Source organism: Anabrus simplex, chromosome 8 (assembly GCF_040414725.1).
Source record: "Anabrus simplex isolate iqAnaSimp1 chromosome 8, ASM4041472v1, whole genome shotgun sequence".
Lineage (NCBI taxonomy): Eukaryota > Metazoa > Arthropoda > Insecta > Orthoptera > Tettigoniidae > Anabrus > Anabrus simplex.
In genome coordinates, this window is record NC_090272.1 from 211,205,228 (window position 1) to 211,222,559 (window position 17,332).

The 17,332-nt window shown below is 39.5% G+C and overlaps 1 protein-coding gene across 6 annotated transcripts in view; it reads right to left on the reverse strand.

Moving 5' to 3' along the window:
* The window catches only part of LOC136878987 (cyclic GMP-AMP synthase-like receptor), a 121,109-nt gene that overhangs the window by 41,672 nt on the left and 62,105 nt on the right, over nucleotides 1-17,332 (reverse strand). For all 6 annotated transcript variants that reach the window (XM_067152651.2, XM_067152649.2, XM_067152650.2 and 3 more), the window contains one exon: nucleotides 2,143-2,310. In XM_067152651.2, coding sequence (XP_067008752.2) covers nucleotides 2,143-2,310 — 168 coding nt within the window. The remainder of the gene's footprint in view (nucleotides 1-2,142; nucleotides 2,311-17,332) is intronic.

Consider the following 17,332-nt stretch of genomic DNA (forward strand, 5'->3'; position numbering starts at 1 on the left):
TTCCCTCCATTAGCACAGGATCGAATCAAGGCATTGAGTACTTTCCCGATCACTGGTAAAGACTTAACAGGCCCTGTCTTTCTATAAGGTGCAAAAAAGGGGGTGTATTGTGATTTTCAATTGTGTGGTTTATCGGGCTGCACATCTGGAGTTGATCACTTCACTTAGTAGCTAGCTTATGTCCAAGCTCTATGAAGATTTGTAGCAAGAAAAGGAAGAGTGAACAGCATTTATTCTGACAATGGCACGAATTTCACAGGACTTTGTACAGCTCTGAAACAACTGGATTTGACTGAAGTAGAGAAGACATGCTGTCTTCTGAAAATTACATGGAAGCTAAACCCTCCCACAGCAGCCTGGTGGGGAGGATTCTAGGAAAGACTTATTTGGATTTTAAAGGATTTCACAGGAACCTGAGCTGAGTCCTGGCATTGCTTTCACTTACTTGTGACAAGCTCCTCATTTTCATCTATCCCATCCAACTTCCCTTAGTCAACTCTTGTTCTTTTCCGACCCCGACGATATTAGGTTGCAAGACCTAGGGAGTCTTTAATTTTCACGCCCTTTGTAGCCCTTGTCTTCCTATGGCCGATACCTTCATTTTTCAAAGTGTCTGATCCCTTCCATTTTTCTCTCTGATTAGTGTTATATGCAGGATGGTTGCCTAGTTGTACTTCCTCTTACAACAATAATTACCACCAGCACCACCACCACCTGCTACGTCGTAATCTGGGCAAAGCTTGCCTAAATTATGAAGAAATGTGTACTCTTTTGTGCTACTGTGAGAATCTGATGAATAATCGATCTCTAACTTATGTTTCTGAAGAAGATGAACACTAGCTACTACACCCCTCCATGTTCCTACAGAACCTAGAAGGTAATGATGTAACCGACTTAGACCAAGTTCAATCCTGTAGTTTTGATGACAGATGGCGTTATCTACAAGCTGTTTCAGAGAGCCTTAGAAATCGCTTCAAACAAGAATACTTGGGATCTCTCCGATCATGGAGCCAAAAGCAACAGAGATCCCTCCAAGTTGGAGACATCGTGTTGGTAGAGAGCAATGACAGGAAGAGTGCTGGAGCTGTTACGTGGCTTGTCTGGCTAGAATTAAGACAGCAACAGGTGTCTTGTTTCGTCCAGTACAATGACTTTATCCTGTAGAGATAAAATGTCTTGAAAAGAAGGATTTTACAACACTGAAGAGGAGAGGCAGCAATCAACAAAGATGTTCCCAGTAGTGACTCCGGAACTGAAAAAAGGAGTGAATTCAAGTCTCGCTGCGGTACAACTGTTCGACCACTCAAGAAATTAGACTTGTAGTGGCTCAGAAGTACAGTGTAAGACTATAATTTTCAGAATGTTCATTTAAATTTGTGGATGTGCTGCAAAACTGCCTTTTGCTAGGTTGGAGAATGTGGAGAACGCAAGTTGTATCTTGTTCGAGTAATCGATTTCTGGCAGAGTAAAGACAGTGTTTGTTCCATATGTGTTATGTAGTTTCCTTGATTGTAGTTTTGAAGATGGTGTTGAGTTGTATGAATAAAGTTGTGATTATGCTAAAGTAAATGATTTGTTATTGTAAAGAACACCCTCTTAATGATTACAGGATCAGATAATGCTTCACCTACTCTAATTCTCTGAGTTCTATTGTCTACAAATATAGCCACCTGTTCAGTCACTCTTTTGTCTAGTCCAATTCCACTTGTTTTTACCAGTAGTCTCCCATGATCTACCCTATCAAATGCCTTATATAGGTCAATTGTGATACAGCTCATTTGACCTCCTGAATCTAAGATATCTGCTATATCTTGCTGGAATCCTCCAAGTTGAGCTTCAGTGGAATAACCTTCCCCAAAACTATTGTATGTTAAAAGCACCTCTGCCCCCATCACGACCATTGTCATTATTGTCTTATTAATTTGTAACAACAGACATTCTAACCTATAATTAATTAATATATAAATAAAATGAAGAAAGAGATAATATATTTTTGCTATTTGAATATGGATATAATACAGCCTTACCAAAGCTTTGCATCAAAAGTTGCATTCTCAACAACCAATCTGTTATAGAGCAGTCCAACTGAATGGACCCACAGCCCACAGTCTATGGAAAGCTGTTATAAGGAGTCATACCCACCGCTTTTTCAGGAATCTTGACAGGCTGTCGAACTGGAGGATCAGGCCAATGTTCTTTTCCAAATACAAAGACAGGTACCAAATCAATAAAAAATCTCCTTATTTCCCGTGCAGAAATTTGATATTTAACTTTTAAGGTAATTGCAGGCCCTGAAATACTGCGCGTTATCTGAAATGAAACAAGAAAACTACTGAAATGGATGGTATTTTAATTGTCAATTTATTTCTTTACCAAGCCATATTTAGAAAGACAAGAATATGTAAAAGGATAAACACAAAGGCAACAGAATAGGTGACAAGTGCGATCTCCACATCCTCACACACTGCTGTCATCAGATAGCTCTCCCCATCAATCCAAAGTCTTACTCACCCCCACCGAGCTCTTTTCTACTTCTCAGTTTTATCAGGAGGAGGGAATGGTACTCATTGAGAGGCCATCTTGACAGATATTCAGTCTTCATGGGAAGTGCAGGATGAAAAGAAAGCCAAAAACACACAAGAAATGGGAAGAAACAAAACTGGTAACACAGGATAAACACAAAATAAGAAAAGCAACTGAACGAGTCAGTCTTGACCATATCCATCTAGCAGGTTCTAGGTCTCCCAGCCAGCATTTTCATGTCCACTTCGGCTGTTCTCACCCTCTTCACACATCCGAACCACCAGTGTTCTCCCTAGAATTTTCGTCCACCGCGTGGCAGGAATGAGTAACCAGGCGCGGAATACTACGCAAAAGATGAATATGATAAAATTTCGATTTATTCCCCTCAGGGCATTAACAACAACAACAACAATAATCATAGACCATGTGCAAGCATTTTAACTTGACACCATCTGGCTGCTTGCTCGTCAATTTCGACGTTCCATCTTACTATAGGCCTGCTAGATGGCAGAGTAAACCAAATCCTTCTTGGGCGTCTAACGCTGAGTTTTACTGAATTTTGTCGGGTAAACATCAAATACGTCATCAGAGATTTTTTTACATGCTGACATTGTACAACATGAAGTGTCGAATGGACCTCTTTCCACCCTTCAAACTCCCCTGTGGGTGGGGGCGGTAGAATAACACCCACAGTATCCCCTGACTTTTAAAAGGGGCCCGTGAGGCTCTGAACTTTGGAGCGTGGGTTGGTGACCACGGGGCCCCTAGCTGAGTCCTGGCATTGCTTCCACTTACTTGTGTCAGGCTCCTCTCTTTCATCTGTTCTATTTGACCTCCCTTGGTCAACTCTTGTTCTTTTTGATCCCAATGGTATTACGTATGGAAGCTTAGGGAGTCTTTCATTTTCATGCTTTTCGTGGCCCTTGCCTTCCTTTGGCTGATACCTTCATTTTTCGAAGTGTCGGATCCCTTCTATTTTTTCCCTCTGATTGATGTTATATAAAGGATGGTTGCCTAGTTGTACTTCCTCTTAAAACAATAATCACCACCACCCCCCTTCAAAAATCTGACTACTTCTGTTGGGTTTGAACTCGCTACCTTGGGATCCGGAGGCCGATACTCTACCACTAATCCACAGAGGGCATTAACAGTAATATCAGACAGGTAAACATTAACTGCAAAATTCATTTTAGTGTTATTATCACAAACAAGACGTAACAGAGTATTATGAACTTCTAGTGTTCTACTGTTCGTTCATAATCACATAACACCAGGGCTTACCACTTGGTTGCTGTGGAGTGCCATACGGGATTGTGACGTCATGAGGAACTGAGTGCTTCCGTGCTAATCCAGACACCTCTCGTGCATGCCACTACGTTATAGTCAAGCTGAACATTTAAATTCCAATGTAACTGATGGAATTATGCTGACAATAAAGATTTCTCACTTAAATAAACAGTTTTACAGTATTTACATTTGGAACACTGAATGATTCAAATATGTATTAATATTTTGTAACTAGCATGTATCTAAGTTATGTTAGCCAGGATGGTTGCCCAGTTGTACTTCCTCTTAAAACAATAATCACCACCACCACCACCACTGTTAAAATGGCTGGGCAGTGTGCCCACTAAAATGGTCCTAGGGAGAACACTGATCACCATAGTTTGGACGTGTTGATTGTGTCTAGTAGATATGTCTTAAGCTCAGTTTCCTTCCTCTGTTCCGTGGAGTCTGCATAAGGGTGGACGTTTCGATACTATAGCTGAAGACTGATATAAAGTAGCTTATCATCCAAAAGAAGCATCTCCACTTGTTGGTAGAAGAGGGAACTCATTTGTACCCTGTTGGTGATCTCTCTTGTGGCCCTGAAAACTGTGTGAAACTCTTCACACTCTCCACATGATTTGCTGGTTTGATACTTACTGGTCAGCCATCTCTGTTCACTGCTATCACATTGTTTTAGTCTCACTGATCTTTGGGGCAGAACTTCATGTGTTGAGTCTTGCCTGCACCTTATCATCTGTTTCTCCATAAATCATGAATTGAAGAAGGTAAAATACAATGTTAAGTGATGCTGTGTGTTGCAAGCATGTTCCCTTACGACAAGTAATTGGTTTGTTTCCACTAAAGTTTGTTAAGAGAGGACGGTATTGTTGTACCGGTACTTTCACCACCACCACTGGACTGGTTGTGCAAGCAGTTGGACTTCCGTTTATGCAGGAGCAAACTGCTAGATAAGATACTGATTACACTTGATCATTTAAAGACTTTTACAAAATGGGAATTTTTCACGAAGGGTAACCGAGTTGTGATGGCAACAGTGACAAGGACTGAGGCTGGGCAGCCAAGTGAAATGTGTGACATGCAACAAGCAACTCAGGATAACAAAACATAAGAGGTAAGATTACCACAGGGTAAATTTTACAATTAGCTTTACGTCACACCGACGGTGATGGTGGTTAGGAAAGGGCTAGGAGTGGGAAGGAAATGGCCGTGGCCTCAATTAAGGTACAGCCTCAGCATTTACGTGGTGTGAAAATGGGAAACCATGGAAAGCGATCTTTAGGGCTGCCGACCCACTATCACCCAAATGCAAGCTCCAGCTGCACGCCCCTAACCACACGGCCAACTTACTTGGTCGCAGGCTAACTGTTGGCATGTCAAATTCGGCTCCCCCTGTGGGTGGGGGTGGTAGAATAACACCCACGGTATTCCCTGCCTGTCGTGAGAGGTGACTAATAGGGACCCCAGGGGCTCTGAACTTTGGAGCGTGGGTTGGCAACCACAGGGCCCTTGGCTGAGTCCTGACTTGCTTCCATTTGCTTGTGCCAGGCTCTTCACTTTTATCTATCCTATCTGACCTCCCTTGCTCAACTCTTGTTCTTTTCTGACCCCAACGGTATTAGAGCACTCGAGGCCTAGGGAGTCTTTCATTTTCACGCCCTTTGTGGCTCTTGTCTTCCTTTGGGCGAAAACTTCATTTTTTGAAGTGTCGGATCCCTTCCGGTTTTTCTGTCTGATTAGTGTTATATAGAGGATGGTTGCCTAGATGTACTTCATTTAACATAAGAAATTTCATCTTAATTTATCCATACTGAACTGAGTTTACAAATATGCATAAAATCTGAAAGGTTCCACCTATTCAATACAAAAACAATGTTGTCTGATTGTATTACAACATAATCACTTTATTAGCAGTACTAGTTTCGATGTTTTTACAACATCATCATCAGCTGCATTAAAGTAAAGAGACACCGGCATTTAATATAAAATACATCTCAACATTATTTACATAACTTGCTCCTTTAGACAATACATTAAATTATAAATAAATTAAATTGACTTTTATTACTACCAGTTAACAAATTTATAGGTCAAAAACAGTTTTAAAAAAATTATTAAAAAGATTTTCCATCTTAGGGTACTGAGTTCGATCACTTTTTACAATTGGTGATGCTAAATTACAATTTTTACACCTTGTGTGTCATTTCAATGTCTCTGATCTTCAAGACCAGAAATAATCACCAAGTTGAAAGGTATAGGTCTATATTCAATTACGTTGCTACTGAAATTAATGTTAAACTGTTTTTACATTAAAAACATATTACACCAATAAAAACTAGTTGTGTTGACATTCGTTTATGATATATATACAATAAAATGTGCCATCTTCTAAAACTGGGTGCCAGAGGCCGAAGTGTTTTCTTATTATGCTTAGCTGTGTTGTAACCTGATGTGGTGGAACTGTAACAAGTATGTTATAAAGACTTTTTTTTTTTTTTTGCTAGGGGCTTTACGTCGCACCGACACAGATAGGTCTTATGGCGACGATGGGATAGGAAAGGCCTAGGAGTTGGAAGGAAGCGGCCGTGGCCTTAATTAAGGTACAGCCCCAGCATTTGCCTGGTGTGAAAATGGGAAACCACGGAAAACCATCTTCAGGCCTGCCGATAGTGGGATTCGAACCTACTATCTCCCGGATGCAAGCTCACAGCCGCGCGCCTCTACGCGCACGGCCAACTCGCCCGGTATGTCATAAAGACTGTGCTTCCCAGTTCAATATTGGACATCTGCAAATTAAACAAAGGGAGATGTATTACAAACCCTGTCAAACTGTTGAGCTTACTTCTTGTAGAACTCACCTCAAACGGCCGCAGACCTAACTTGGCGGCTGTTACACAACAAGTGGGGCCTGTTCTGTGTCATGCATATATTAGTAAATACTTACTAATATTTACTAATGTATACTAATGTATATTAGTAAATACTTGGAATGGGTAGACATAAAACAGACAAGACGAGCAAGAGATATAATCAAACACAACATCGCAAAAGCACAGCCCAATCTCCCACCTTCCTCACATGATATTTTAGATGACGACAAAACTCTACTTCCCTTCTCTCCAGAGCTTTGCATGAACTGTCAGACTGTGTCACATTGTTACTTCACCAGGTCGCGCTCAAAGACAGACCCTCTAGACAGTGCAGAATAAACATCTTTTCCAAACAAGAACGAGAAGCAAGATGTCCTGTTATGATGACCTCCATTTTTTAACAAAGGAGTCTCCAAAGAACTTTTATTATTTGTGCTTATTGTCCTAATGTTTTTTCTTCTCAATTCTTCCTTTATACAGCTGAAGAGGACCACTAAGTGGTCGAAACATGTCCTGTAAGTGCTAATTTATATTCAATTTTGCCTGAGTCAATAATAAAGTATCGATTAGGTGGTTATTATACTAACTTCTTGATTATACTCATCGATACGGTCATGAAATGGACAACCTGTAATTCATAGCCTGTGTCGTGATTTTAATATCAATATCGGTGGTTGTCTTGAACAAACTTTTAGCGAGGTACCTCCGTGGTTGGTTCTGCGACCGGATATTCGTCTAGATCTACTTCGTGGACCCAAGGTGAACACGGATTCCTCTGTTTATCAGAGGTATTTCCAGGACTTCATTCACCAATATCCGGCCGTGAGACATATCTTCACGGATGGTTCTAAAATTGGAGATAATGTTGGTTGCTTCTTCGTCACCGATGATATGAGCACGAAGATCTCGCTTCCTAGTGTATGTAGCGTGTATACTGCAGAGCTTTACGCCCTTTTAGAAGCTCTGCAGTTTGCACTGGGTGACGAAAGAAGCCACTTTCTTATGCGTACCGATTCGTTAAGCTCTCTGCAGTCTATTGAAACCTGTTTCTCGCAACAGCCACTGGTGCAGCAGATTCATGACCTTCTACCCAGGTTAAGTGATGCTGGCACCAGAATCACTTTCACGTGGCTTCCAAGCCACATTGGGATTGTGGGAAACATACTTGTGGATGAAGCTGTAAAGGAAGCGGTTCTTTTACCTCCAAGGCCTGTCAATGTACCTGCTAAGGATATTTGTTCTCAGCTATGTCGAACCATCTTGGTGTCCTTGGAATTGGAGTGGCTAGCTATCCGAACTCCCAACAAGCTGAGATCAATTAAGAAGACAACTACCGTGTGGCGATCCTCTTTCCGACCTTCACGAAGAGAGGCCATAGTATTGTGTAGGCTGAGGTTAGGTCACTTACAATCTACGCACTCTTATTTCCTAAAGAGGGAAGACCCCCCAGTGTGTTCTTGTAGCGCCGACTCCACCGTGGCCCACATCCTCACAAAGTGCGCCAATCTCTCTGGCCTAAGACGGAGCCTCGGCCTGCAGGAAACACTCAAACGCTGATGACGCGACTTCTGCTGATCTCGTCATCCACTTTATGTGCGACAGTGGATTAATCAAGGGTATATAAATTACAAGTGTACGGGAACGCAGGTTCCCTTTTGATTTGTTAGTAATTTTTTGGCCTTATTCAATAAATTTTTATTTTGTACTGTGTTTCCAAATTCCTGTGTTGAATAAATAATTTTGTTTTTATTTTTAAAAAAATTTCCACTAATTTGTTCAGAGAGGATGATTACCTCGTTGTACTTCCTCTTAAAACAAAAATCACCACCACCACCACCACCACCACCACCCAATAACTGCCACCTTTCAGTGCTAGAAAGTGTTAGAAGTTGACGAAAAGTTTCAATGTCTGGCAACAAATGGTAGCAATAGATGTAATGTCATTATTATCGCCAAAGGAAAAAATATAGGACAAATAATTGACCAAATTACTTGCTTTGAGCAATTGCTAACTCAGCACAAAGAAGTCAACAAGAAGAAGGCAAACATCTATACCACACTTTCTTCAATCATATGGTGCGAAGCAAATAACTGTGACTTGTTTCCTTCTAGGAGCTCGTTGTACTATACCACTATTCTTTTAAAAAGTTGTGATGGCAAACAAAGTAGAGAAAAGAATCCAAGAAAAAATTATAACAATGATAACTGAACACTCAGTGGCTATTCTGAAGAATCATCTATACAATATGTGAAAATGTTACTTATTACAGACTTATGTATAGTATTCTTTTTAAATATCTTGGGATGTTTATTTTGTCAATCCACTTCTCTTAAAAATTCTGCATCTGTGGCAAATTCAGATGTGGATCAGATAATAACATTTTTAAAAACAGGGCAAATAATAAAAATCTCTCGTATGAAGTCATATGTACAGGCAGTGATACGCAGAAAGATTCCATAATTATTGGTGACTCAAATCCTTCATGTGAGAAGTGGATGGGTAAGCCTACAGTCAGGCTGATGTAAAGTTAGTAAACTAGCTGACTTATACTGGAGAGGTAAGAGACTGCTCTGCAGCAGAATTATCCTATAGCTCCTACATTTGGAAATGAGGGAAAACTTCAACCATAGGGCTGACCTATTCAAACTTCGTGAAATATTACGGCAATTACTTACTTAGCACTCATCAGAAGCATAAAACATAATGTGGGATAATTTCATAAGATTTTGAACAACACTACTGAATATTTTGTGCAATAGAACTTACCTCGACAAAACCCAGATCCAGAGAGCTACAACAGTAAAATAACAGAGGCATCAAATCAAAAGTAAAGAAAGATAACAAAAAAGACATTTTAGTTCAGAATATATCAATAGATTTTGTGAGTCGTGGAAAGAAACAACTTAGTGTCAAAACGAGTCACTGAAAAGAAACAGATAATATTATTGTACCGGGCGGTACACCTCCGCTCTGCTAATTCAAACATTGTGCCAGTTGAAACTCCTCTACTGGAGGAAACCTGAACTTTAACTACTGTGTTAATTCTCAAGTTTATCAGATGATGTCGCTATCTGTAAATTTTGAAGAGCTCTGAACTGTGTCTTTTTCGATTAGTTTTGTTTTCTCTGTAGCAAGAAGTGTGAGCATTCTCTTCTAGATGGCACTACTGAAGGACTACAATTATGCACCCTAGTGCGAAGTGAAAGAACTGTGTTTTTGGAGAAATTAAGTATTTATAAGTTTGTTCCTTATTAAATTTCTTTCAGCTTGTGTTTAAGTTGGCAACGTTAACCCTTTCTTTCTGCCAGTTTTGAAACTGGCCAATCATAAATTTCTGTAATTAATTTTCCACCAATCCAGGTTTTCTTCTTCAATTCTGACATGAAATCTTTTGGTCGTCCAATAAAAAGCTTGTGGGCGGGTGTTATCATTCAGGAAAGGTCTCGAATGTTCCGCGAGGGTATATAAACTGCTGATTTTCGGGTCTCTGCGCCACTTCAGTAACACCTATCATTGTGTAAATTATGTAGCAGGGGGAGGGAAGCGCCTCTTTCTTCGGGCAGCAGTTCATCCAACAGGTAATGGCTGTTTTATAACTTATTTTCTTGCCAGCTCAGCAGTTTAACCCTCGGGGTGGGTTCGAAACCTTTTACCATGTAACTGTCCTCTAAAATGTAAAAGACTCTTGATTTAAATTCTGCCTCTGTAACTACATATGGGGATAGAGAGTGTTTAACCCTCTCGAGCTCCGACTCATATTGCTTTGAGGTGAACTTATTTTCACAACCGTTTCTTCCCTCCTAATGTAATGTAAATCGTTTTCTCATATAAGTCACCTCTTTAGGATGGGATTAGCCCTTGCATTAACGGCCTAGTGCCAAGTAGGTTTTAAATAAAGTGTATTTGGAGTGCAAGGTCGCCTCCTCTCAAGTTGGTATTTTGGAGGCCATGTAATTTTCCTGTTTCTTTAATGAATAGGCCTCAGTAGGTTGGGTATTTTTACCCCTGTTTTCATGTGCTTGGAGGTCAGTTTGAAGGTGGAGTTTGGTGTGGCCTTTGATAGGCTGGAACTTTGAGAGCGGATTGCTCTTTTTGAAATTTGGTTTCTGTGTGCCTCGAGCAGGCTTTTCTGAGTAATAGGGAGCAAGTGCTCCTGGGCATGATTGGGGTTTTCTGCCCCTTTGTTAAACCTTATGTATAAGTAAAGTTGGGCTCTTTGCTCAAGAATTATGTGTCTGGCTCTCGGAGCCCAAATCCTGTAACACTGTAATTGTACATTCTCGATTTGTTGCTAGGCTACCGAATACCTGTTATATTTGTTATTTCTTGATCTTAAAAAGAAAAATATAACCTTGTTAAATTTTATCTTAACTTCAATTTTGTAAGTTGAGACCTGTTCCCCCCAGCACCTTCTTTCACCTCTAACTATCACGGAAAACTCCGTAACAATTATAATTACAAGGTCAGGTCAGTCTGGGAAGAGAGAACAAAAGAAAGGAGACAAGGACATAAAAGGACAAGAACAATGTCTATCTTTCACACACTGTCGCCTTCAAATAGATACTCCTTCCCCATCAGTCCCATTAGTTCTATATCTGCCTCATCAGGAGGGAAGGCTTCAATATTTCACATGGGGCCTTCTTGATAGATCTTCAGTCTAGATGCAGAACGTGTACAAAAAGAAGAAAGCCGCATAAACAAAGGAAAAGGGAGACATAAGACAGTGACTCCATATGTGACTTTATTTAGTTCGTTCCTTTCTATTACTTACACTAACCTATGACCAATAATAATAATAATCGTATGGCCTCAGCTACCGTTTTGCAGACATTTCGATTTGACGCCATCTGGCTGTCTGCTCGTCAATTTCGACGTTCTGGTTTACTCTGTCTGCCATCTAGCGGACATAGAGTAAACCGGATCTCTCTTGGGCGTCTATGGCTGAGATTGAATTAATTTTGTCGGGTAAATACCAAATGTATCACCAGAGATCTTTTACATGCCGACATCGTACGACATGGATTGTCGAATGGACTTTTTTCCGCCCTTCAAAAATCCGGCTACCTCTGCCGGGTTCGAACCCACTATCTTGGGATCCGGAGGCCGACACTCTACCACGGATCCACAGAGGCAATAGGGATCCTTTTCTCATTCCGGTTTGTTTTATGCTCCCAGACTTTTATCACCTGTATTCATCTTTGTTTTATGCCTCTTCCCTTTTCCTGGGTTTATCCAGCTTTCTCCAGAAACTTCCACAAAACTGAAGACCTCTCAAAATGGCATCTCAGTGAATGCTGATGTGCACCCTTCTGAAGAAACTGCTAAACAGAAATGAGCTCATCAGTGGCTGAAAAGAGATGGATTTAGAAGAATCCCTATGGGAATCAACATCTATATCAGGTTGTGTCCAGGCGGGAGGTGGCTGAGTTCTGGTCTGGGCAGCGTTCTCATGGTCGTAAAAAGGCCCCACTGTCTGGCTGCAGGGAGCACTGACAGGTGCATGTTATTCATTCAGACCATCTTCATCTCTTTCTGGCCCTAGAGTACCCTGATGGAGATGCCATGTTTCAACAGAACAATGTTGAGTCCTGCTCTGTTGTTGCATGCTGGTGGTTGAAGAATTGGCCCTCCAGATCTCCCAATCTTAATTCAATCGAGCATTTATGGGATGCTGTTGTATGCTCCATGAAACCCTAACTACACAAGACAAATTGTGAGTAACAGTGCAAGATGCGTGGGTCCAGATTCCTCCAGAACGATTCCAATGCCTTGCTGTATTGCTGCCATTTTAAGGGCTCGAGGAGGAGCAACTCGTTATTAACATCACATTCAGTGTTTTCCCATGACGTTTGGCCACTCAGTGTATATTTCAGTCAAATAAGGATACGACAATAAATTCTGTTACCCGACATCATACAAGGTACACTGACACACAGCCGAATACCATTATGAACATAATATGTGGAGCAATAAAACCCACACCAGTAGATTGGTTCCCACTGCTTACAGGAATCATGTATTGTGCAGATCTACTACTCTCATCAGGGAATTTAATAAAATCTCTGCAAATCCTGAGCTACCTGTGCAAAGGGATCTGCTAACCCTTAACTTCAATAGAGTCACCACGTCACCCATCTCTCCATAATGCTGCTGTCATGATTGCAAGAGGTTTTAACCCCTTTAAAGAATGGAGAGATCGGTGGAGAACAGCAATGGAGGTGCACCTACGAAGGACGAAGGTAATCTCAAAAATAAGGTCTCCTATTTTTTTATAAATACATAGACCTGTTTATTTCTACAATGGTTTACATCATTTTACAACTTGAACATTTAGCTATTTTTCTACATAATCACCATTTCGGTCGATGAATTTTTGAAGACGCTGTGACAGTTTTTGTATGCCCATGTCATACCAGCTCACCTCCATGCTGTTCAGGAAGTTGTGAGCGGCGCTACGGGAAACCTCAGGAACCAAAGTGCAGAGATCATCCAGGGTGATCCGCTGATCTTCACGCATGATTTGCTCAACCTTCACGACTGTCTTGACGGAAATTGACAGTCTCCCGCTCCTTTGTTCGTTCCTCGTGAATTTCAGTCCTACCAGCTGCAAACTGTACACCACTTATGAACATTTTTGACATGCATGCATGACCCACCATATACTTCCGTCAATCGGCGATAGATTTCAATCGGTTCAGTACCTTTTGCATTAAAAAACCGAATAACTGCATGCACTTCGCGGTAACATCCAACGGGAGCTCCATTTTCAACAGCTGCCAAGCCAAGACTGAGTGCCTCAGCATGGTGTGCGCATGTTTATATGCGAGCATGGGAAACATTCTTCACAATATTGTGACTAACAGCCACACGAACAGAGTTCTGTATTTATAAAAAAATAGGAGACCTTAATTTTGGGATTACTCTCGTATATAACATGTTCTCAGGTGCCAAACTTGGAAATGGATTCCATCTATGATGGAAGATCTGGGTTGACCTCAACAGAATTGTACACACTGCATAAATAGAACAAATTACCGACTATGGAGCTCCACATCAGACCATTCACCACATTGTCAACAAATGTGCAATCAATCAATCAATCAATCAATCAATCAATCAATCAATCAATCAATCAATCAATCAATCAATCAATCAATCAATCAATCAATCAATCAATCAATCAATCAATCAATCACCTGCATTTAGGGCTGTTGCCCACATCACAGATTCTCTACCAGTTGTTTGCCTATTCTTTTCTTAAATGTATTTAAAGAACTTGAAATTTTATCAAACATTTCTCTCGATAAATTATTCCAATCCATTACTCACCATCCTATAAATTAACATCCCCTCCTCTTGAATTCCAGCTTTATCTTCATATTATGATCTTTCCTACCTTTAAAAGCTTCACTCAAGCTTATTTATCTCCTAATGTAATTCCATGCCATCTCTTTCACCGACTGCTCAGAACATAACCCTTAGTCAAGCATCTCATCTCGTTACTCCCAAGTCTTCCCAGCCTAAAGTCTGCAACATTTTCATAACACTACTCTTTTGTCAGAAATCACCCAGAACATTTCATGCTGCTTTTGTCTGGATCTTTTTCATTAAGAGATTTCCACTAACTTCTAGAAGCACAGTGCAAATCAACACATACGTCTTGCTACTCTTCAAGAACTTGCTCCGTATTACGTATTTGATCTACAATTTCTTTATGATTTTTGGAACTATCGACATGCAGTGCTAATTCCTAAATTTAAACAGTGCTTTACGAACTGAAACTGAACTCTTCAAGAACATGCTCCGTACTACATTTAAATTCTTATTTGATTCTAGACTTCTTCACTCACAGTGCTTTCTAACACATGTATCTTACTAACGCATTTGATCTATGACTCTTTTATGATTTTAAAAACTATCTACACACAGTGCTAATCCTTAAAATCATACTGTGTATTTTGAACTGAAACTGTAAAATACATATTTAATTTTAGACTTCTTCTTAGCATTGAAAACTCAACAAACAGTGCTCCATAGTGTGTTATAGTGCTTCGTTAACTTCATCTGACGGTTTCATCTTAACTTCACATTTTTTACCTGTGCTTCTTATTTGTGATTGACTAAACTTCAATGCACACTGTTTCCTAAAGATTTTAGTGCTTCACCAACAGCAAACAACAGAATTATTTTAACTTCACATTTTATTTATCTGTGCATTGTTTTACACTTAATTGTGATCGGCTGATGATGACCAAGAATACTGGTTGAAACTGGCACCAATTTTAATTAAATAGGACTGTAAACTTACATTTCTTATTTTAATAGTATTGAAAGGTTGAACCATTTCATATCTTCTTTTAACTTAATAGTGGATCTTTTTCAGTTCTCGTATCAAGTAATCCTGGTGTGGGTCCTTACTATAACCCCTAAATATCCTCATAACCATGTGCAGAGATCTGTAACATTTCTTTACAACCTCATTAATGCGATTACACCAATGAATATCATTCCTTATATTAACACCTAGGTACCGTACTTACAGTGATCCCCCTGAGGAACTATCACCTGATCAACACTATAATGAAAAGTGAGAGGACTTTTCCTCTTGGGGATTCTCCCATTTTTCATCATACCATTGTCTGCTGTCCATCTTTCAACATTCAGGTATATCAAAGGTAGTCAAGAGAAATTCCTAATGACAACTCTAGAAGCTGTGTGGTAAATTGATAGCCTTGACATTTGGTTGTAATGAACAAGAATCGTTCCTCATTGGTCATGGTTTCTTTGTTATGTACAGGGAGGCACTGAGTCGCCTGACACAATTCAAACTTGAATATCGCTCAGCCGCAATAATTTGTATTGGGCGGTGGAGAGGGGACAGATAGAGGAAAAAACGCCATTTCATATGGTCAGTTACAATGGATTGATGGAGCTAAATATAAATTATAAACTTTGATTTTAGATGTGAGTCAAAAAGTTTATTCCAAATGCTTAAGGAGATTGTAACCACTCCGGGTTACACAATCACAATATTAAATAATAATAATAATAATAATAATAATAATAATAATAATAATAATAATAATAATAATAATAATAATAATAATAATAATAATAATAATAATAATAATAATAATAATAATAAAAGATATATGATCAATTTTATGAATTTAAGAACACAGTAAAAATGTTAAAACACACTCAAGGTTCATAGAAGTGAAGTGGTATAAAACGTAAACAACAGGTTTGGAAACACGATAACTATAAAACGGATGTGGAAAACGGCATGGACCCTACGAGGTAATGGAAACGTATTCGTCATGGACGAAGAATTAAAAGATAGTAATCACCCCTGAACATTTTATTAAAGTAAAAAAATAAATTAATAAACGGACAAACTAAAAATAATCAACGAAAGAACTAAAGAAACTCATTTACAAGATTAAAGTAAGTGTTACTGTGTTACAGCCTGCAGATATGTGCAAGGTACTAAGGAAAATTTTAAGTCCCATTTCAGTATAATGATTTAAATAAGGGCGAATCCCCATTACACACAAATTAGGAAAAAGAAAGAAATAAAATCTTAACATAGAGGCACCGAAAATTTGCGTCAGAACTTAAAACACTTCCAGTAAAGAGCATACCTTTTGAGTGCTTGTGTTAAGTCATACAGAACTATGGGAGGCAAACCTGAGGAAAATTTAAATTACATGTTAGTTACAAGGTTAAAAAAGGAAAAAGGGAATTGCCTTCAAAGACTAAATTGTGCATGCTTAGCTGAAAAGCTAAGTCATCTTGATAATTTAATGGTGAATGTGAATCCAGAGCATAAACTCCTGTGCAGGAAGAATTAACTTCATTCAAATGAAGTTAAAAGTCCGAAAAACAAGAAGAAATAGTGCTCACCCCGAGACTGGTACCCAATGACGGGACGGATGCAGGAGCATGACCGCTCTCAAAGATGGTCAAGAAGCAAAGATGTGGAGGCTACCTCGCTCCCACGGAAGGAGCTGATGAGACTGAGAAACAGGAAATAGTGCATCCACCATGGTAACCAAACGGGAGATGGAGATTACTCTCAGCTTCCACATTCACCAATTATAATTAAGTTTATTTTGACCAACAAAGGTCTCTTCATTCTTGATGATCCAAAAAAGTCTTCTGCGCAACAGGAAGCAACAGGAAAAGTGCTTCTAAAAACAGCACGTGTAAGTACACACTGTTACACAAGTTAGACCATGACAAATTTTACACACAAAAACTTTCAAAACAGTCTTCCTCCAATGTTCAAAGTCCAAAACAGATATCTTACACAATACCATAAATAAAAACTTCCAAAACAATAAATCAAAAAAATTTCTATGGTTTCCCCTGCTGTCTTAAATCCTGCCACAGGGATCAAATTTCATCCTTACAAATGGCAAATTGTTCAGAAACTTATTTCGAGAGAAAAGCAAGCAGGAGTTACTTTCTTCACTGCCATGATAGATTTGTTAAGTGCAAACCCCGAGATGTTTAATAATCTTTTTCATATCTGAATCCTTGCTCACAGGTCATGGATTCTTTGTTATGTACAGGGAGGCACAGAGCTGACTGACACAATTCAAACCTGAATATTGCACAGGTGGAATAGTTTGTACTGGGTGATGGA